General features: G+C 45.9%; 1 protein-coding gene across 7 annotated transcripts in view; it reads right to left on the bottom strand.

The window, feature by feature from the left end:
- Positions 1-21,817, bottom strand: part of LOC143934248 (carotenoid-cleaving dioxygenase, mitochondrial-like) — a 132,056-nt gene that overhangs the window by 9,442 nt on the left and 100,797 nt on the right. For all 7 annotated transcript variants that reach the window (XM_077457699.1, XM_077457694.1, XM_077457693.1 and 4 more), the window contains 5 exons: positions 11,203-11,318; positions 7,494-7,596; positions 6,283-6,411; positions 5,296-5,456; positions 1,419-1,586 (listed from right to left, as the gene is read on the bottom strand). In XM_077457699.1, the coding sequence (XP_077313825.1) occupies positions 1,419-1,586; positions 5,296-5,456; positions 6,283-6,411; positions 7,494-7,596; positions 11,203-11,318 (677 nt within the window). The remainder of the gene's footprint in view (positions 1-1,418; positions 1,587-5,295; positions 5,457-6,282; positions 6,412-7,493; positions 7,597-11,202; positions 11,319-21,817) is intronic.

A 21,817-nucleotide genomic window follows, 5' to 3' on the forward strand; every position in this document is an offset into this window, starting at 1 on the left:
GAGTTGGGGGTTGCTGAAAAACTACCCAGCTGGATAGTCCCACCACGAGTGTGAAGAGGGAGGAACTCTTATGCTGCCAACCAGAGCAAAGGTGAGTGCCCATACCGCGCAGCCTTCCCTGTGTGCCTGAATAGGAGGAGCGGTGGGGAGACTGCACATAGTGGAATTGATTTTTCCATATTACTCCATACAGCCGCTGAATGTCTGCAGGGAGGAGAGGAGGAGAAGTGATCATTCAGTGGTTGCATGGAGGAATGTGGAAAAATCAATTCCACTATATATGTGCAGTCTCTCCACTGCTCCTCCTATCTAACTTTTTCTGCATCCCCCGTACTCTCCGGTCCCTCCTTGTGCTCCCTGGCTCCGCCCCCATTTCACCAGCACCCCCTGCTCTCCAATTCTTTCGGCCTCACCTCTCAAGCTCCCCCCCAGCACTCTCCACCCCACACCCCCTAGCTCTCTTACCCCCCAGCACTCTCTGGCCCCCCACCCCCCAGCACTCTCTGGCCCCCCACCCCCCAGCACTCTCCGCCCCCCCACCAATCTCTAGCCCCCAGCACTCTCTGGCCCCCAGCACTCTCTGGCCCCCACCCCCCAGAACTCTGCCCCCCCCCCCAGCATTCTCCAGCTCCTCCCTGCTCTTTGCCCCCCCAGGTGCTGCAGACAGGGACAGATCTCTAGATCTGTCTCGCCCCCTTTCCCTCACCCCCCTCTTACCATACTCCTCTTACCCCTTTGCACCCTTCTCTCATCTCCCCCCTCCCTCTCTCCCCCCTCCCTACTTCCTCTGCGGATGTGGAATGGCTCAGTGACATCCCCTCCCCATTCTCCCAAGATACAGGAAATTCTTAGAGGGGTTGCCACCTTGGTAGGCCCCAGATGTTTTAATGGCTGCATATGTCTGAGGGGTGAGAAGGGTGCCCTGGAAGTGGTGCCGATGAACTGTGTGCTAGATCTGTGCATCTTTTTGCAGCCATTTTTATTGCTTGAATTTTTTTTCCCCCCATTATGGGTGTGATTGGGGCCTCATGTGCAAGTTTTGCCTAAGGCCTCAAATCCTAGAGCCGCCTCTGCTCCCTTTATTGCTCAATCACACTGACGAGACTTGTGTTATTTAACTGCAAAAAAGAAGAATAAAAGCTACCGTCTTGCCAGCCAAAGCTGTGCGGCAGAGTTGCGTAAATCTCAGGCATGGATAGACAGAGGTTCAATTCATTTGGCAAGCGAAACATCTCCCATATGTGTATTTCATCTCCGTATTTAGCCGCTTACCTGGAGTTCAACTTTGAGGTTTACCATTACTGCCCTGATCTCAAATTAACTCGTTGGATATTTCTACTCACATCTGCAAAAGCTTCAGCAATTCTGGATTACAGCATCAGCTATAAACACAGTCTTTACATTCTATAAGACAATACCTCATCCAACGCCATCCCAGATTTACGCAGGTTTTGCAGCCGATACTGATGTACCCCAGCCCCATTCTCTTGACAGCAGAGGTCAAGGACAATGCAGTCCTTATCTTCATAGGCGTTGATTTGATGAAACATTGCAAAGGCTTTGGTATGATACTTCACGGGATGAAGCTGCAGCAGAGAAGATATGCTGAAGAAGATCTCACCATGGTAAAGGGCAGGCACAATGGGGTTGATTTACTAAAGGAAAATATGCTGTTCACTTTACCAGGGAAGCTGCACTTTGCAAGGGAATCTTTCCTAGAGCTTAGTGAATGAAGCGAAGCTCTGACTTCCATCATCCAATCACATGCAAGCAAAATCAAGTTTTCCCTTGCACCTGGTTAGGTACTAGCCATTGGCAGGTGAAATTTCACCACACTCACCAAGCTCTGGGGGCATTTCTTTGCATAGTGAACAGTCTATTTCAGGGGCGTAACTATAGGGGGTGCAGCAGTCACGACCACAACTGGGCCCTGTGATGCAGGGGGCCCATGCAGCCCCCCCTCTACATATGGCCGGCAGCACCATAGGCAGCTAGGGGTACCAGTGCACTATGCACACGGGTGGCTGGAGGTGGGGGGTGACTAGCAGAGCTCCATGCTCGACTATCGCACTGGCTGCTCTTTAGTTGTGCATTCCCCGCATGACCTGTGTCCTCAGCCGGCTCCTCAGAGTACCCCTCTCCTGCTCCATGCATTGCCGCTCAGTCCGATGTCTGTTCTCCCCAGCCAGAGTCCACCACCCCCCCCGTGTCCGGCCCACACTGCACCCCTATGAGAGCCGGCTCCCCGGAGGACACTGCAGGCTTGTCTGCCAGCCCCCCTCCTCCCCCATCATACATAGATGAAAGGTCTTTCTGGGAGATATGCTGATCGCCCGTCCAGCACACTGGATGGAGCCCAGGCCAACATGGATGAGTGCACGGCCTGCAGCTTGGTCTTGGTGAGTGAGGACCCCATCCCACACACCATTACATACCCCCTCCATCTCCCCCTGGGGACAGGGACCCCTTCTCACGTGGGGACCTGGACTTCATGTGCCCTGGAGAAAAGGACCTCATCTCTTCTGGGGACGGGGACCCCATCCTGCCTAGGGACAGTCCCAATGGGGCACAAAAAAATAAATAAAAAATTACTGATACCAGTGGTGGAACTACAGGGCTCACAAAGGTCATACCTGTGACCACGCCCTGGAGTTCCACCGCCGGACTCGGAGGGAAGGGCCCTGGCTGGGGTTCAGGGGGCCCTTCATGGTTTCTTGCATCGGGGCCCTGAAGGTTCTAGTTCTGTCACTGGTCCATTTGCCTTTAGTACATCAGTCCCAATGGTTTATTTACTAAAGCTAGAGTGCAAAACCAGGCTCACTTCTGCATAGAAACCAATCAGCTGCTAACGTCAGCTTGTTCAATTAAAGTATAAACTAAAAGGCAAAACTTTTTTTTAGTTTTGAAGTAGAGAGGGATTAGAACGCCTCTCAATTTTTATGGCTGTCTGTGTCCCTGTTAAAGGAGATACAACCTCCATTTGTCTTGTTTACCATTATCGTTGAAAGTAAAGAAAAAAAAAAAATTTGGGTTGTCCCCAGAAAAGCAATAAAAGGGGAAATCTTCCAATGGGGACATTAGTTATGATGACCTGGGGGTCCCCAAGGAATTCCCTTAATTTGCAGGGATTTTATTCCATTTCCTGTTTGGCTATGGGACAGGAAGTGAAGGGAAATCTCCCAAAGGGGACACAGATGGCAGAAAAAAAAAAAAAAAATTGACAGGGGTTATAACCCTCCTTTGCTCTATCCAAAATAAAAAGTTTTGCCTATAGTTCCATCTTAAGCTTTGGCAATAAAATCTAGAAGCCGATTGGTTTCCATGTAGAAATGAGCCTGATTTTTCACTCTCCAGCTTTTTTTTGTTTAATAAATGTTTATTAAAGATAAACAACAACCAACATACTGTAAAATCCACATACAGCACCCAGTCCCATATACCAGGGGACAGGATTAGCAATTAGCATCAGAGCATCTTAGGGCAAACACAGTAAAGCAATAACGGAAGTGCCAGTGAAGAGAAAAACAAACAAAAAAAAAAAAAAACACAAAAAACAAACATTCTAGAGAGAATGAGCAAAGTACACAGCCCTGATTCAAGGACCAGGTATCATGTTGTCTATCACAGAAACTGAGAAATGGAATTAAAGAACAGAAAAAGGCAAGAGAGTGTAAAGGGGGGGGGAAAGAGAAGAAGAGGAGGATCAAGGAGGGGAGAGAGAGGGTGAGGGTACAGTGGCTTGCGTGGTGACATGTAGAGGCTTAGTTTGCGCTGCTCAGTGGGGTTGTGCTAAGATATCTGTGTAGAATGTAGTGGAGGTAAATTCCCTCCAACAAGACCAAGTCAAAAGGGTTTTTTGTGAGGTATTCTTATTGGCATGAGTAATGTCCTCCATGAGGTGAACTGCTGCGATTTTACGCATCCAACTTTTCAGTGACGGAATCTTCGGTTTCACTCTCCAGCTTTAATAAATAAACCCCAATGTGTCAACATTACTCTCAAACATTAGCCATTTTTAATCTTTAGGCTGCTAGCATTGGTAAATAGATATGAACTAGGAAGGTACATTCTGTTTACTGGTTATAAAGCGGCGTTCCACTCAAAAGTGGAAGTTCTGCTTTAAGGATTCCTAACCCCCTGACATGCCATGCCTTTTTGAGGGGAAGAAGAGGGTACCTAGTTTTGACAGGTACCCAACTCCTACTTGGGCCGCCGAGTCGACTTGAACGGAAGTTCTCTTCTCCCCCTTGCTGAAGTCTTCTGGGACATGTCACAGGTCCCAGAAGATTGCCCGGCCATTGAGAAGGTACAGCGCAACTCACGCATGTGCACCCAACTGTGAAGCCACAAGCTGTCACAGCCGGATGCCCACACTTGTGATGCCGATGCTAAAGAACCGAGGGAGAGAAGCAAGGTTTCGGATGGCCGCATGGCTGGACAGGTGAGTGTTTATTAAAGTCTGCAACTAAATTTTGTAGCAGAGTGGAATTCTGCTTTAACCACTTGCCGACCAGGCCAATTCTAATACTGCTGATATGTAAAAGTCAGGTTTTTTTGCTAGAAAGTTACTTAGAACCCCCAAATTATATATTGCTTTTTAGCAGAGAGAATGAAATGGTGATCGTTGTAATACCGATGTCATCACACTGTATTTGCACAGTGGTTTTTCAAAGGCAGTTTTTTGGGAAGAATTTTTTTATAAAAAAAAAAAAAAAAAAGTAACAATTTAGAACCCAATTTGTAAAAGATGGTACACCGAGTAAATCGATAACCAACATGTCATGCTTTAAAATTGCGCATGCTCGTAGAATGGTGGCAAACTATGGTAGTTAAAAATCTCCATACAGGTCACCAGTTTAGTGTTAGAGGAGGTCTAGTAGTGTAGAATTATTGCTTTTATGTTCGTGGCAATTCCTCACATGTGTAGTTTGAACACACACACGCTTACATATGTGGTCATGACAAACGACGCACAAGGATGGTGGGGACGGGGTGCATAGACGTAATTGAGCGACATACATACATACACACACACACACACACACACACACATTACACTTTCCCTTTCAAAAAACAAATCTTCCTTTGTATTTCAGACCGATAGGCTTTTTGAATATGCCTCTGGAAAAGAGATTTTTGATTGAGCGATGTGACTAGTTTATGTGCAGCGTATAAGGGAGAAAGTTTGATGAGAAGCATTTCCAGAAAGCCTACAGGTCTGAAATGCAAAGGAAGATTTGTTTTTGAAGTGGTGTCTCATCACTTCAATCATCACTTAGTGACATTTAGACTTACCTTTCCTGTGCCTTTATTTGACACATGGAAAATGGTATCACAGCTTGGATCCCAGCTCAGACAGTCAGATATCGGCATTCCTCTTATTTTCCCTGTAAGAATGCTCAGAAGGTGCATCTTTATTGGCTGTTCTATAAACACTATGTAGTTTTCGGTCATACCTTGGAATAAAGAAAAGAATGTTAAGCTAAGAGTTATGATTTCAGTGAACTGGAGTGATGATTTAGTTAATGCACTGTCCGTGTATTTCGGGCATTATTGTACTTCAACCAGCACATTACTCCATATTGGTTCCCAACTTTCTGGGTTGCCATTTTAGCACCAATAATTTGCTGCATTGCAAACAGGTGCCAAAGGTTTTATTGCATGGCTTTTATGTTGTGTTAGTTTGGCCACTAGTACTATACTATTGATCGAACAATTAGAATAGTAATATTTATAGAATGGTATCTAATACTTTAGATCAACTAAAAGATTCTTAGAGCAACAATTCCCCTTCCCTACGTCTGTAGGTTTGTAGAGCTCTATCCCAGGTTTCAATGAGAGACATTGCTTCTACACTCATGTTTTTTTAAAGTAATGCATGTTACCCTGGGGATCCTGTCAGGTATTAAATGGGACAGACACACACACACACACACACAATCTGTTTTTTTTGAACACCCTGATTTAAAATTTCAATGAAAAAACAAAAAACCAAACAAAAAAAAAAAACGACCTCCTAGGTAGACATAACTACAATTAAAGTCCAAATGATCTGTGGTGAATTGACAAGCATGTAACAAAAATAATAATAATAATATTATTAATACACCCACCCACCACCCAGATGGGTCAGATTTGATACCATTATCCATCAAGGTCATTGTTAAATAATAAGTTATGCAGTTATTCTAAACAATAAAAATTTTTTTAAAAATGATATAAAAACATCAGTCTGTCAACAGAAATAAAACTATTTTAGGTTTCCTTTAGTAAGGTACTTACCAAAACTATGGTAATAAGAGGGGTTCCATTTGTCCACTGCAGGTATTGAGCAAACTACCTCTGCCCCTTGTAGTATTTCTTCATCTTCTGATTCCTGAGCAGGCACCTTAATAATATTGTAAAAGGTCCCTGCAAAATATAGATACAGATAACAGAATACAATTTTACAATAAGGACTTTATATTTGAATTACAGAATTTGCATTGTATAATTTTATAAAGGGAAACCAGAAATGAGAGTGCGCAATGTAGACTGCTTGGTATTTTGTCAGAATCTGGTGCTAGGAAAGAAAGTATTCATGAACACGAAGGCTCAAGCTTACCATAATTTTGACATCTCAGTTTGGTAAAGTTTTATTTAAACTGCCAGCATTGTAATCTTAAAAATCCTAGCCATGGTACCCAACATGTGGAAATCTGTCTGCAAGCTGCAATATCATGATTGAAAAGGTTTTTGTGGTTGTTATCACAAACGCCTCTTCTATGAGGAACCTAAAAGCATTAGTCAAACATTGCATTTTTTTATAAAACTGATCTTTATTTATATCTCTATCCCTATCCGAGTTTATAATTCAAATTTTTTAAACTTTAACCTGGATTTTGAATCCAGAGATTAATGCCTAGGTGCCCAGGTCAAATTTATCAGTGTCGGCATGCGCTGGTTAACTTGACAACTATGAACAATTAGCATAGCTAGATGATTTTTTTTTTTAATGCCATATAAAGCTTTTATTTGGTACACAAGTAAACAAACTCTGGTCTGTTTTTATGTTAGATAAAATTATAATATTTAAAATAAATATATTTAAAAATAAAAAATGTAAAGAGAAACTAACAATTACGTTCCTAAAATATGGTATTGTAGATCCCACTGCATCCAGAAGGTAGCAGTGTATATTTTAGGGATGCCAAATTTATCAGTAAAGCTCATATAGACTGCATGTGATCACTATGTCATTGTTGTCACAGTGATCACTATGTCATTGTTGTCACAGTGATCATTTGATCAGGAACCTCTCTGGTTTTTTGATCTTCAGTGGGGACCAAGTTGTCAGTGACAGCCAGGATTTAAAGCCATCGGCCATGCAAAGCATGGGCTTGAGGCTCTTAAAGGGAAGAGATTTATGTATCCCCAGTACAAAATTTTCACATGATGGGAAAAGTTTAAGGTTGATCTGTTTATGCATGTGAACTAAGTGTTGCTTGCCTTACCATGTTTTCCATAGGAATTCCCCATATTGTATGTTGTACCACATGGATCATAATGAGGATGAGCTGTTGCCCCATTCACAGCAATATATTTTGTCCAGTTAACCTGAAATAAAATGGCAAGAGTTCATATTTACACTGTTAGGTCCTTAATACTGTGCCCCCCCCCCCCCCCCACATACGTCATGTGCACCTCAATACTGTGTCTGCAACAACCTATAATTTGATATGCAGTATCCCATCAAAGGAGTTAATCTCTAATGTAAACACCTATGCAATGCATAGAACCACCAAGATACCAACCCCAAAATACTTGGAGTAAAGATTTGTGTGAGCTTTAGCTAAAACAAATTGGCGCCCATTCACACACAGCCATGGCATATAGTGAGCGCCTCTTAGTAAAAAGAAAAAATGGCTCCTGCTTGGTATCCTACCCATAAGAGAACCCCTTCTAATATGTTTTGCTCAATAGGGGTTTAATGGCACAAGCACAGTGGAATCTATTGCACTTTATCATTAAATATGTAATATTGTGCAAAAATCCTTAATCACTGTAATATTTTTTTTTAGAGCTATAGATTGTTTTGCTTTATAGCCCTTATAGGATATCTATCCAGTGTTTTTGGGGTGTATACAACTTTTTGCTCGTGATATACCTATACACTATATTGTCAAAAGCATTGGGACACCTGCCTTAACACGCATATTAACTTTAATGACATCTGAGTCTTATGCTGCGTACAGTCAGACTTTCCGACAGGAAATGTTGGATGTGAGCTTGTTGTCCAAATAGTGGCGCAACTAGAACCTTCAGGGCCCCAATGCAAGAAACCATGAAGGGCCCCCCTGAACCCCAGCCAGGACCCTTTCCTCCGAGTCTGGCGGTGGAACTCCAGGGTGTGGTCACAGGTATGACCTTTGTGAGCCCTGTAGTTCCACCACTGGCATCAGTGTTTTTTTTTTTAATTATTTATTTTTAATTTTTTTTAATTTTTAGGTGCCCCATTGGGAGACTGTCCCTAGGCAGGATGGGGTCCTCGTCCCCAGAGATGAGGTCTTTTTCTCCAGGGCAGATGAAGTTACTGCCCCCAGGTGAGAAGGGGTCTCTGACCCCAGGGAAGATGGGGGTCCCTGTCCCCACGTGAGAAGGGGCCCCTGTCCCCAGGGGGAGATGGAGGGAGTAAGTAATGGTGTGTGGGGGATGAGGTCCACTCACCCACCATGACCAAGCTGCAGGCTGCACACTCATCCATGTTGGCCTGGGCTCCATCCAGTGTGCTGGACGGGTGATCAGCATATCTCCCAGAAAGTTCTTTCATCATCTGTGTATGACGGGGGAGGAGGGGGGCTGGCAGACAAGCCTGCAGTGTCCTCCGGGGAGCCAGCTCTCATAGGGCTGCATCTGTGTGCTTAAAGTTTACCCGGGAGAAGTATGCAGTGCAGTGTGGGCCGGACTTGGGGGGGGGGGGGGGGGGGCTTGGCGGCGGGACTCTGGCTAAGGAGAACAGACAGACATCGGACTGAGCGGCAATGCTCGGAGCAGGAGAGGGGTACTCTGAGGAGCCAGACGAGGACACAAGTCATGCAGGGAATGCACAACTAAAGAGCAGCCAGTGCGATAGTCGAGCATGGAGCTCTGCTAGTCACCCTCCACCTCCAGCCACCCGTGCGCATGGTGCACTGGTACCCCTAGCTACCTATGCTGCTGCCGGCCATATGTAGAGGGGGCTGCATGGGCCCCCTGCAGCACAGGGCCCAGTTGCGGTCGCTACTGCTGCACCCCCTATAGTTACGCCCCTGTGTCCGACTGTGTGTATGCTCCAGCGAACATTTGTTCTTCGACTTTCTGCCAACAAATGTTGGCTAACAGGTTCCCAAATTTTCTGCCAACAAAACATTGTCAGACTGAGCATGTGTACACAACTCAGTCGCACAAAAGTTCACACATGCTCAAAATCAAGTACGAACCGGAAGCGCTCTTGTAAAACTAGCGTTTGTAATGGAGATATCATAACTATTTAACTTCCTTTTCATTGGCTCACTGTATGCCTTGTATGTCACTCGTAATTGTTGACCAACATTTGTGCGACCGTGTGTATGCAAGACAAGTTAAAGCCAACAACCTGCAAAAAAAATTAGCTTTGTTGTTGGAAAGTCTGATCATGCAGATGTGGCTTTAGTCGGTAGGGTTCAACATTGAGCTGGGCCACCTTTTGCAGCTATAACAGCTCACACTTTTCTAGGAAGGCTGTCCAAGGTTTAGGCGCGAGTCTATGGGAATGTTTGACCATTCTTCCAGAAGCGCATTTGTGAGGTCAAGAAGGCTTGCAGTCTCTGCTCTAATTCAAGGTTTCTCAACTCCAGTCCTTAAGTACCCCCAATCTGTCATGTTCTCAGGCTTTCCATTATTTTTCACAGGTGATTTGATTAGTTGCACTGCCTTAGTAATTACCACAGCCATTTCATCTGAGGTAAATCCTAAAAACAACCTGTTGGGGGTTCTTGAGGACTGAAGTTGAGAAACATTGCTCTAATTCATCACAAAGGTGTTCTATCGGATTGAGGTTTGGACTAAAGTTCCTCCACCTCAAACTCGCTCACCCATGTCTTAATGAACCTTGCTTAATTGGACCTCACAAAATGTGCTTCTGGAAGAGTGGTCAAACCCTCCCATAGAAACTCCTAAACCTTGTGGACAGCTTTCCCAGAAGAGTTGAAGCTGTTATAGCTGCAAAGGGTGGGCAAACTCAAAGTTGAACCCTGGGATGCCATTTGGTTCATGTGTGTTTAAAGGTAGGTGTCCCAATACTTTTGACAGCATAGTGTATGCATATATTGGTACTTTCAAACATGCACATCACTGAGGAAAGGGCAGCTTTAAAGTACAAATGGGCCTTTCCCATGCAGAGCAACAGATTGACTTTAATGCAGTTCTACCAAGCAGCACATACATAACTTGCTTTCCCTTGCCACAGCATGTAGGATGCAGAGATGCAGAGATACATCTCTATTTTTTAGATACCTAGTAACACTGCACTATTTGTTTTCATGTAATTGGTGGTGTGGAAACACAGTATGCTGGCTAGCTGATAATTTATGGGTACTGTTGATGGTGTGGTAGCGTGTTAGAATATAAAGAGCTTCACCCCCCATTATCTTAATTGCTGCACAGCTATGGGCTGAAATAGATTAACATGTGGAGTGTGTTATTAACAGTTTAGGAAACACCTTAATATACAGTCATAATAGATTTGAGAGCACAAACATGTATTAAACCCCCAAACATCTTGCAAATATTCCCTTAAAGCCCAGCTCTGGGAAACCTAAAAAGGATATAGAAAAGATCTATTAACCCGATCCACCTGTCTTCTGCGTTGCTGGACAGGTCCCTACAGCATCTTCCCACCCATGCTCCAGCAGTCCAAGGTCCTGATTTCATCAAGACCAATGAAAGGACCATAGCCTTGCCTTGGATGTGATGACACTAAGGGACAATCTACCACTAAAGCCAATCCTACTGTTGGGGGTGCTGAGGATCAAGAATTAAAAGTGCTTTTAAGCAGTTAACCCTTTCAGTGTTGGCACAGCCCCATTGCAAGGGAGGGTTTTCAAACTTCCCAATTGAAAAATGTTAATGTCAAACTATTCTATCCTAAATCCTCTGCTTTGCTTGACAAATACTGTAAACATAAAAAATAAATAAAATAGTCACCTCTTCTTTCGTCTGCAGCGTTACTGGATCCACCTTACACATGAGGTTTGTCTCTGTGCTGACACAATAATCCTTTTTGTATTTTACAAAGTTTACACTTCCATTGTCAGTTGGCTCTAAAGATTGGATTGAAAAATTACTATATTTATAACCTAAAAGTAGATATAAACCTGGAGTCTTTTCAGTGTTTAATTTATAAAAAGCAATGAAATTGTCTAAACTGTTTAAAACAAACTATAACCCTACGACTAATTTACCTAGCTATGATACAGGACAGAAGAATTTCATGAAAAAAAATAAAAAACCCTGCCATGTTTTTCATGAAAACCTTTAGATTGCATGTGATCACTGTTGGCACAGAATTTTTTCTGATTGGTCCAAAGCTGTCAGTGACAGTCAGCTGTAAAGGGGGAGGAGACAATTTTGATAGATGACATACTGAAAGGGATAACAAATCCTTAGCATGGGGCATCATGCTGGAGAAGGTTGATGTGCAGACTGTAGACAAGGGAATAAAGTAGATCTAAACAATACGTTTGTTACATTTTGCGAAAGTAATTTATATCAACTGTTGATTCATTTGCATAAAAACTTAAATCTTCTTTCACATATCTGGGTGCTGCTGCTCTCCAGCCTCAGAGTATTACTCAAGGAAAACATTTTGTTTTAGAGAGTGTTGGGATCAGAACATCTGTCAGAGCAAATTGAAATTGGACCATGCTTTAGTTTTTGGGGGGGGGGGGGGGGTTGCCTACCTCTGGATATTGGATTGTGTATATGGTGGTTTTCCATTTTCTTTTCATTTTTAAACTTATCAAGCTGACTATGTAGATATGAACTCATGAAGCTCTGGTTTCTTGTAGAACAGTGGTTCTCATCCCCTGTCCTCCTCAGGACTAACAGGCCAGGTTTGCAAGACAACTGAAATACATCACAGGTGATATAATTTGCTGCTCAGCGATTTCAGTATTCTAGTCTGCATCTCCCCAAGGTAATAATTACAATCTGGCCTGTTAGTGGGTCCTGAGGAAAGGAATTGAGAACCTCCTTTGTAGAACCTGTTTGGGTAGGTTTGGTTCATATTTTAAAGCAGGTATTAGAAACTTTTTTTTTTTGTCAAGAAGAGTTGTAGACTAAACAAGTTCTTTCCCAAATAGTGCAGAGGCAGCCAGGCACACAGCAACAATCCATATACTCCAGCTCATTGATCAGTCCAGGGTTTTTTTTTTTTTAAAGTTAATTTGCTAGTAGAACTTGGAGGGCATTGGGGTAATGCAAGATACTCCGAAACATCAGGTCTTATTGGCAGAGGACACTTCGCTCACAGTATCAATAGCACTACTGCAGGAAGCCTGGAACAGTCCTTGGTTCACGCCTGGGGACCATAAAGTAGTACGAGTAGAAGTAATGGAAAACGAACAGTCAACGGTTCAGCTAGGGAACATGTAGTATGAGCACACGTACTGGCAGACTGGAACAGTCCATGGGTCACAGCTAAGGAACATATAGTAGTATGAGCACATGTAATGGCAGAATGAATGTCAGGGAAATGGCCGAAGGAGGACTGGCAATTCTGCCCAAGACAATCACGGCCACCACAGTGCACAGCGTGACTGATGTGGGCAGGGCCAGGACAAGGGGTGGGCAGGAGGGGCGGCTGCCCTGGGCACTGTGGTTTCATGTGAGGTGGGGGGGGCACTGCAAAGAGATTGGGGGGAGGGAATTTGTGTTGGGAGGGAGGGAATTTGTGTTGGGAGGGAGAATTTGGGGAGCAACAGGAGATAATTGTTACGGAGGAGAAACTTTTTTGGGGGGGTGGTTATTTAGGGGGATCTGTGTAGGACTAGTGGATGAGGAAGAAGGGGGGATTGAAGAGTTTGTGCTAGATGAGTTGATATGGTAGGTGGGGGAGGGGTCGTGCTAGTAGGGATGATTGGGGGGTATTTTTGCTAGGAGGGAAAAAACTGGAGTTAGTACTTACCGGTAACTCCTTTTCCGGTGGTCTTCCAGGACAGCACTTGAGAGATGGAGCTCCTCCCATCGACACAGGAAACACATTGCCACAGTTCAAAAGGTGGTCCTCAGGTCCCTGGTCAGTCATTGACCAAGAACCGAAGGATGGAACTGTAAAACATATAAACCATAACAGGTAATAACATTAGTACATCACTATAATCAAATAAAAGGGTGGGATCGTGCTGTCCTGGAAGACCACCGGAAAAGGAGTTACCGTTAAGTACTAACTCCAGTTTTCCCAAGTATTCTTCCAGGACAGCCCTTGAGAGGATCCCCAAGTACTTACCAGATTGGGGGGGGGGGACCACAGCCTGTAGGACTTTCCTCCCAAAGGCCTGATCCTGACTAGACATTAGGTCCAGTCGGGAAAGCTTGACCATGTGGCTGCTTTACATACCTGCTCCCGGGTGGCACCAGCTCTTTCTGCCCAGGATGCAGACAACGCTCTTGTGGAGTGAGCTTTCACACCCTCAGGAGGATCTCTATTCAAGGCCTTATACCCCTCTGCTATAGCTAGCCTAATCTATCTAGCTATGGTTACTTTTGAAGCTTTTTACCCCCTACGCTGCCCGCAAAAAAAGGACAAAAATGGAGTCAGATTCTGAATGAATTTGTTACTTTTAGATATTCTAGAATACACCTCCTCAGATTCAATAAATGAGAAAGTTCTTTCTCATTTGCTGCATTTTGGCAAAATGAGGGGAGGACAATATCTTGTGACCTATGGAAGCTGGATGCTACCTTTGGTAAGAACCCAGGGTCCGTCTTTAGAATGACTCTGTCCTCTAGGATCTGTAAAAATGGTTCCCTGATGGAAAGGGCTTGGATTTCACTGACCCTACAGGCTAAAGTGATTGCCACCAGGAGTACTGTCTTAAATGTAATAAGCCTTAGGGAGGCCTCTGAGATAGGCTGAAAGGGTGACCCCAAGAAAGCTTTTAGCACAACTGCCAAATCCCAGGATGGGACTCTGTTGACTCTGACCGGCTTACGTCTAGCAACTGCCTTACAGAACCTAGCGAAAAAAATGACCAGTTACACTTACCGGTAACGGCTTTTCTAGGAAATCTTCCAGGACGGCACACCTGAGAGATGACTGGTCCACCTGACAGGAAACAATCAACAAGTTTAAAAGTTCCCACCCCTCCCTCAGACCCTCAGTTATGGTAAAGAAAAGCCCACACCGGTGTCAGAGGGAACATTCTGTGAGGAATAAATATACCACACCAATAAAACAAGGGTAGGGAAGTAGGCCTGCCGTCCTGGAAGATTTCCTAGAAAAGCCGTTACCGGTAAGTGTAACTGGTCATCTTCCAGGACGGCACACCTGAGACGATAAGCAAGAAGTTCAGGCCTACCTTTAGGGCAGGACAACTGCTTGTAGGACCTTCCTGCCAAATGCCAAATCCTGAGGGGACAACAGCTCCACTCTGTAGTGCCTCAAATGTTCTATGGCTCGTCCATGTTGCTGCTCTGCAGATCTGGTTGATTGAGGCGCCTGTCCTTTCTGCCCAGGAGGTCACCAGGGATCTGGTTGAATGCGCCTTAAGGCGGGTTGGCACTGGTTTACCTGCCTGCCTATAAGCAATAGATATGGTTTGTCTGACCCATCTAGCTATCGTTGCCTTAGAAGCTTGTAGACCCTTTCTCTTCCCTGAGAAGGTGATCAATAAGTGACTGGATCTCCTAAAGTCTTACTCTTTCCAAATAGACTAGGAGACAGCGCCTGACATCTAAGAAATGGAATCTTTCCTCTTCCTTATTCTTGGGATTCTGGCAAAAGGACGGGAGAATAATCTCCTGTGTCCTGTGAAATAGTGAAGCCAGAAGCAAAGAGGATCCTGAGTGAGGATTACCCTATCCTCTAGGATACGCAAAAACGGCTCTTTAATCGAAAGGGCCTGTATATCACCCACCCTTTTGGCCGTAGTGATAGCCAGAAGGAAGGCATCCAATACCAGGGACAGGTCCCATGGAGGGCAACTGACCGTCCTGACTGGAACTACCCTTTCCCTGGCCAACAAAAATCTTTTTATCAGTGGCTCCTGTCCTAGCTTCCTACCAAAAAACACGGACAGGGCTGCCACTTGGACTTTGAGGGTGCTGACTGCCAAACCCTGGTCCACCCCCTCTTGAAGAAAGTCTAGGATGGTAGGTATCGTCTGGAGAGCCCCCCTCCCTAGACTGCAGCCAATGGGAGAAAACTTTCCAGACTTTTGCATACATTTTTCTGGTGACGCCTTTCCTACTGAGAAGAGGGTCTATCACTCTCTCTGAACAGCCCCTGTCACGGAGTATTTCCCTCTCAATAGCCATGCTGTCAAGAGAGATGTCCCGGGTCGGGGTGAAAGACTGGACCCTGACTGAGCAGGTCTCGTTGCAATGGCAGATGCAGCGGGGGAGCTACCGAGAGACTCTGAATGGTGGGAAACCAAACCCTCTTGGGCCACCAGGGTGCTATCAGCACCAGGTCTGTCCTTGAGTAGGTTAACTTCTGTAGGACTCTGGGAAGGAGTACCAGTGGGGGAAAGGCATAAGCCAGCCTGAAATCCCACACCTGTACAAGAGCGTCTATCCCTTCTGCTTCTTGTAAAGGGAGAAAAACCTGAGGACCTTCGCATTCCTCAGAGAGAGAGAGAGAGAGAGAGAGAGAGAGAGAGAGAGAGAGAGAGAGAGAGAGAGAGAGAGAGAGAGAGAGGCAAGTAGGAAAGTCTGAAGCTGCCGAGAATGGAGTTGTGCCCAGGTTACTGCCTGTATGCAGGCCGCCATGAGACCCAGCAGTCTCATTATATATCTCAGAGAGGCTTCTCTTTCGAGAAGGGTGACAACCGCATTCTGGACCTTCACTAACTTCTCTATTGGTAAGAATACCTTCTGTGCCTGAGAGTCTAACAGGTAGCCTAGGTATAGTTTGGACTGAGATGGTGTCAGTGAGGACTTCTCCCGACTGACCATCCAGCCCAAAGTCTCCAGAGTCTCTAACACGATGTCTGTCTATCACTGCTTGCCTCTGATCCACACTGTAGATCAGCAAGTCGTCCAGGTAGGGTATTAACCCTATCCCCTGCAGGTGTAGGTATGCTACGACTTCGGCCATCACCTTTGTGAATACCCTTGGGCTGGCCGCCAGCCCAAAGGGAAGAGCTCTGAACTGCCAGTGTTGTACCTTCTGCTGTATGCAAACTGCAAAGCGTAGGTACTTCTGGTGTTCGGGAGCAATGAGTACGTGTAGATATGAGTCTTTTAGGTCCAGAGTGACCATAAAAACTCCTGCCTGAAGATGTTTTCTTACTGAGTAAATACTCTCCATCCTGAACCTCTTGTGAAGTAAGCAACGGTTGAGTCCTCTCAAATTATTAACCGAAACTTGCCTGAGGGTTTTGGAACCACAAATGTGTGAGTAAAAACCCTGGGCTAACTGACTGGCTGGTACTGGAGCAATAACCTCTTGCTCTGCCAGCTCCTTTAAATTTCTCCGTAACCCCTCTGCCTTGGCTGGGTCCCTGGGAGGAAAGGTAATCAGAAATTTCTGTGGGGGAAGACTTTGAAATTCCAGTCTGTACCCCACTTCTAAGAGATTTAAAATATATGGACTCTGCGTAATCCTTTCCCACTGGGGAAGGAAGTCACCGAGTCTTGCGCCTACCTTTACGGTGGCGTCATTTGCCTTCTTTCTGAGAGGCTCCGGAACTGGAGAAAAGAATTGCACTTTTCTTTTCCTTTTCCAAGGTTCCACTTCTTCCTCTGTTCAACTTTCCCTTTATGATGAGTCTTTGAGTAGGGGCCTCGAAAAAATTTCTTACCCCTTTCCCTCTTGGGCCTCACCGGGAACTTTTCCCTTTTCAGTAGATTGGGACAAAACCTGATCTAGGCCTGACCCAAACAGCAGGGAACCCTCAAAGGGAATGCCGCATAAGCGAGACTTGGAAGTGAAATCTCCATCCCAGGTTTTTACCCATAGGGCCCTCCTGGCGGAGTTTAAAAGTGCTGCTGCCTTAGCTGTGGTCCTAACAGTCTCCACCGCTGCATCTGCCACATATGCTACCGCTCGACTGATTACCTCCAGCGAGTCTACAATTTCTTTAGTCTCCCTACCCCGGGAGACGTGATCCATTAATTTGCCAAGCCAGGTGTCTGCATTCCTGGCTACACAGGCGCAACCTAGAGCCGGCGCCATTGCCGCCGCATTCGCCTCCCAGGCCCTTTTGAGTAATGTCTCAGACTTTCTATCCATCTGATCCTGGATATTTCCAGAATCTTCGAAGGATAAATCGGACCTCTTAGACACCTGCGCTAGGGCTGCATCCAAACGAGGAGTTTTAAAAAATTTCTCCTCCTCCTCATCCTTAAAGGGACACCTTCTCTTCCAAGCTCTCAGTTTGAGGAGCTTACGTTCAGGTTCCTTCCATTCTCTGAGGACTATATCCTTCAGAGATTGGTGGATGGGAAAGGTTCTGGCCTGCAACCTTCCTAGGCCCCTATACACTCTGTCCTGTGCTGAAACCTGAGCAGAGGGGACCTGGATATCTTCCGAGGTGTAAATGGCCTTTAATAGGCCTTCCATGTCCTCACTCGAGAACAAAAATCCCCCAAGTTTAGCCTCCCCCTGGCTATCCTGGTCTGAATCCTCCTCCCCAGAACTAAATTCTGGGACCTGACCTTCCTCCACCTCAGACAACAGGGAGACCTGGCCCTGGGAAGTCTCCGCATAAGATGTGGAAAAATTCTCTTGTGAATGAGGAGTCTCTCTCACAGAAGGACCCTCATCCAGACTCTTCACTAGAGTAGTTTGAAAAGATTGAAGGGTGGCTAACATTTCTGACTGTAAAGCCCTACATTCCTTCACGACCTGGGCGGTCTCCTTGCCTGCAAGCTTAAAGATACATCTATCGCAGAAAGGCTTGCTGTGGTCTTGTGCCAACTTAGAATTACAATAACCACAACGCATGGACTTTGAAGTAGTCTTTCCTTTAGACCTACAGGCTGACCCCTGGGCAGAGCCTTCAGTCCCTGGAAATAGTAACAAAATAGACAATTAGCTACTCATGTCCTAAAAGGGCCAAGGGGGGTCTGCCTCAGAGTACCCTGCCCCTAAAACACAGCTGGATCACTCACCCCCTGTGGTGACCTCAATGGCTGTCTGCTCAGACGGACCTTCCAGTTCCATGGCGATTTAGCTGCCCTGCAGGATCGCTGGATCAAGGTGTAGTCTTGAGCGTTCCCCTGTTTGTCTTGGAGATGCTGCAAGTACAAAGTGCTTCACCAGAAAGTAGCCTGGGTGCTTTCCACCGCACCCTCTGCTGTTTAAATATACCGCCGATCGGCGCCATCTTTGAGAGGTCCGTCGCCCGGAAATGACGTACGGCCCTCTTCCGGTCCTGCGCCATGATGCTGGAACGCACGCCGGTGTGTCCAGACATCACAGTACCAACAAGGTCTCCGCCTGGAAACTCGATGCCCGGAAGTGACGCCTCCGAACATGCGCCGTAGTGCTGGAACGCACGCCATCTGCGTTCAGCACTCCTGGAAGGATGCAGCTCACCTCACTCCACCAACGAACCAAGTTCAAGGTAGGCACCAGTACAAATGGGGAGCAGCACTTCTAGGACAACTCCCCTGTCCCACGAGGCTGAGAACAAGGCTCTCTAAAGAGACCTTGAGTGAGGACTATCTCCCCCAGGTGTCTCTGGGGGATACAAGAGGCTATCGCAGACCCTGTCTGCCAAGCCCCAGGGAAGATAATCCTCTCAAGGAAAAAACGAGGTCCCAGACCCCTTAAAAATAAAAGAGGAGAAACTTGGTTTCGCTGCCATCCTGTGGGAAACACAATCAAGAACTGAGGGTCTGAGGGAGGGGTGGGAACTTTTAAACTTGTTGTTGATTGTGTTTCCTGTCAGGTGGACCAGTCATCTCTCAGGTGTGCCGTCCTGGAAGATGACTGGAGAAAAGGATTTTCCTGTAAGTGTTCATCTAGGTACACACTTAAGGCAGCCATCTGTACCTTAATAGTACTTAGGGTTAACCCCTTGTTTACCCCTTCCTGTAAAAACTGTAGATTAGCCGTATTCATGTTTATTTCCTTACGGCTATTCAGCCAGCTATTAAATTTGAGACTTTTTTGTAAATAGCCCTCGTGACTGGTTTGCGACTCTGTAGTAAGGTCGCAATTACCTCATCTGTCAGGCCTTTACTCCTTAAGATTTCCTCCTCAGTAACCATGCTGAAAGCTTCAGCATGGCCACCTGCGGATGATAAAGAGGTCCCTGTGACAGGAGGTCCCGTCTGCAGGGAAGCCTTGGAGGACAGTCTGTCAATTGTAGTAACGTTGTGAACCACGGTCTCCTGGGCCAGAATGGTGCTACTAGGATCAAACAGGTTTTCTCTGTGAGGAATCTTGCTAGGACCCTCGGAATGAGATGAAGAGGGGGAAATGCATACGCCAGACTGAAAGTCCACGGAGTCTGCAAGGCATCTACAGCCAGGGGCTGATCTGGGTTTAGCGAGCAAAAACTGGGAACCTTTGCATTCTCTTTGCTCGCAAAAAGGTCTACTTCTGGTTTTCCCCAGTGAGTTGTTATAAGATTGAATACCTCTGGGTGCAAGGACCATTCTTGGTTCGAAACTCTGTCGACTCAAGTCCGCCATGCTGTTCAGCTCCCCTTTCAGGTGTACAGCAGAAATGGATTCCAGATTGGCTTCTGCCCACTGGAAAATGCGTCTGGCTACCAACATCAAACGAGGACTTCTGGTACCTCCTTGTTTGTTTATATATCATACAGCTGTCATGTTGTCTGAACGGATGTGTAGATGGTGACCCTGTATTGTGGGCTGAAAAGCTAAAATGGCTCTTAGGATTGCTGTTAGCTCCTTCCAATTGGAGGAGAAACGTTTCTCTTCCAGGGTCCACTTGTCCTGGACCCAGCTCGAGCCGAGGTGGGCTCCCCAGCCCCAGCTGCTCACATCCGTTGTCAGTGTTGAAGTTATAGGAAGGACCCAATGAACCCCTTTGTTTAGGTTCTCCCTGTCCTTCCACCACCAGAGGGAGCGTTTTATTTTTGAGGGGATAGATACCTCCTCCTCCAGATCTCTGCCCTTTAATTGTTCCAGTAGAAATCCCTGAAGGTCTCTTTGGTGGAACCTGGCCCATTGTACGGCTGGAATGGCTGCCGTCATAAGACCCAAGACAGACATTACTTCCCTCACCGTACATTTGGGGCTGCATTGAAGAAAAGATGTTCTCTGCCACAGATTCAAAATCTTTTCTTCCGGCAGGACAATTTTCTGATCTACAGACTTGATCCAGTAACCTAAATACAGGATCTCCTGTGTTGGGGTTGTCTTGGATTTCTCCTGACTGACAATCCACCCTAATCGACTCAGGCTGAGTTGAGTCAACTCCAGATCCTGAGAAAGACTACTCTGAGTGTGCTGTTAGAAGCAGGTCGTCTAGATAGGGAATAATCGAGACTGACTGAAGCCTCAATGGAACTAGTGCCTCTCCGAGAACCTTGGTAAAGATCCTCGGGGAGGATGATAGACCGAAGGGGAGTGCTCTGCACTGAAAGTGGTAAACTTGTGTCTATCTGCACTGCCATCCGAAGGAATTTTTGGCATTCCTCCCTTATTGGGATATGCAAATAAGCATCCCTTAGATCCAGGGTATCAGTAAATATCTTTCTGAAGGAGATTTTTTATGGAATAAATGGACTCCATCCGAAATCTCTTGTAACGGATGGAGCGATTCAGTGGTCGGAGGTTCATAATTAGTCTGAACCTCCTTGACAGCTTTTTACCACAAAAATGTGCGAGTAAAAACCGTCCTTGTTCCTGAATAGGGACTGGTGTCAATACTCCTTGATCCACCATTTCCCCCATCAGTAAAGGTAAGGCCCTGGCCTTTTCCAAGTGACTTAGGAGTTGTCACCAAAAACTTTGAGGGAGGGCTGCTGTGGAACTCCAGCGCGTATATTTAAGACAAACTCATTAGAGGTTGTCTCTTCCCACTGTGGAAGAAATTTGCTTAATCTTCCTCCCACAGGAACCCTGACGTCACTGGGGTTTGGGGTCCTGATTGGGGCGGTTAAAAAGTATGCCCCCTTTCCCTTTCCCCTTATGTCCCGACCAATGCTTTTTGGGGGTTGAACTCTTCTCTGATTTAGAGGGTTCCTTAGAGGGATGAAAAGTTTCTCTTTGAAAAACGTATTTTTTGCGGGAAAGGTTCTTTTTATCCGCCGGAATCTAACTCAGGCCTGAAGACTAAGTCTCCTGTAAAAGGGACGCTGCACAGGCGGATTTTTAGATGCCGTGTCTCCCTCTCTCCCCCCCCCCCCAAGTTTTCATCCATACTGACCTTGCTGCCACTGAAAGTGCTGCCGACTTAGCCGTAAACTTTACAGAGTCCGTGGAGGCGTCAGAGATGAAACTAGTGGCCTTGAAAAGCATAGGGAAGGATTTCAAAAGCTCCCCCCCTAGGAGTGCCTGCTCTTAGATGTTCCTGCAGTTGTGACAACCAGAACTCCAGGTTTCTAGCTACACAAGAAGTGGCTAGAGCTGGTTTCAAGCCTGCCATAGAGGCACCCCAGGCCCTCTTTAAGACCAT

This window comes from Lithobates pipiens, unplaced genomic scaffold, assembly GCF_037356315.1.
Source record: "Lithobates pipiens isolate NorthernLeopardFrog02 unplaced genomic scaffold, aLitPip1_a1.2 Scaffold_27, whole genome shotgun sequence".
Taxonomy (NCBI): domain Eukaryota; kingdom Metazoa; phylum Chordata; class Amphibia; order Anura; family Ranidae; genus Lithobates; species Lithobates pipiens.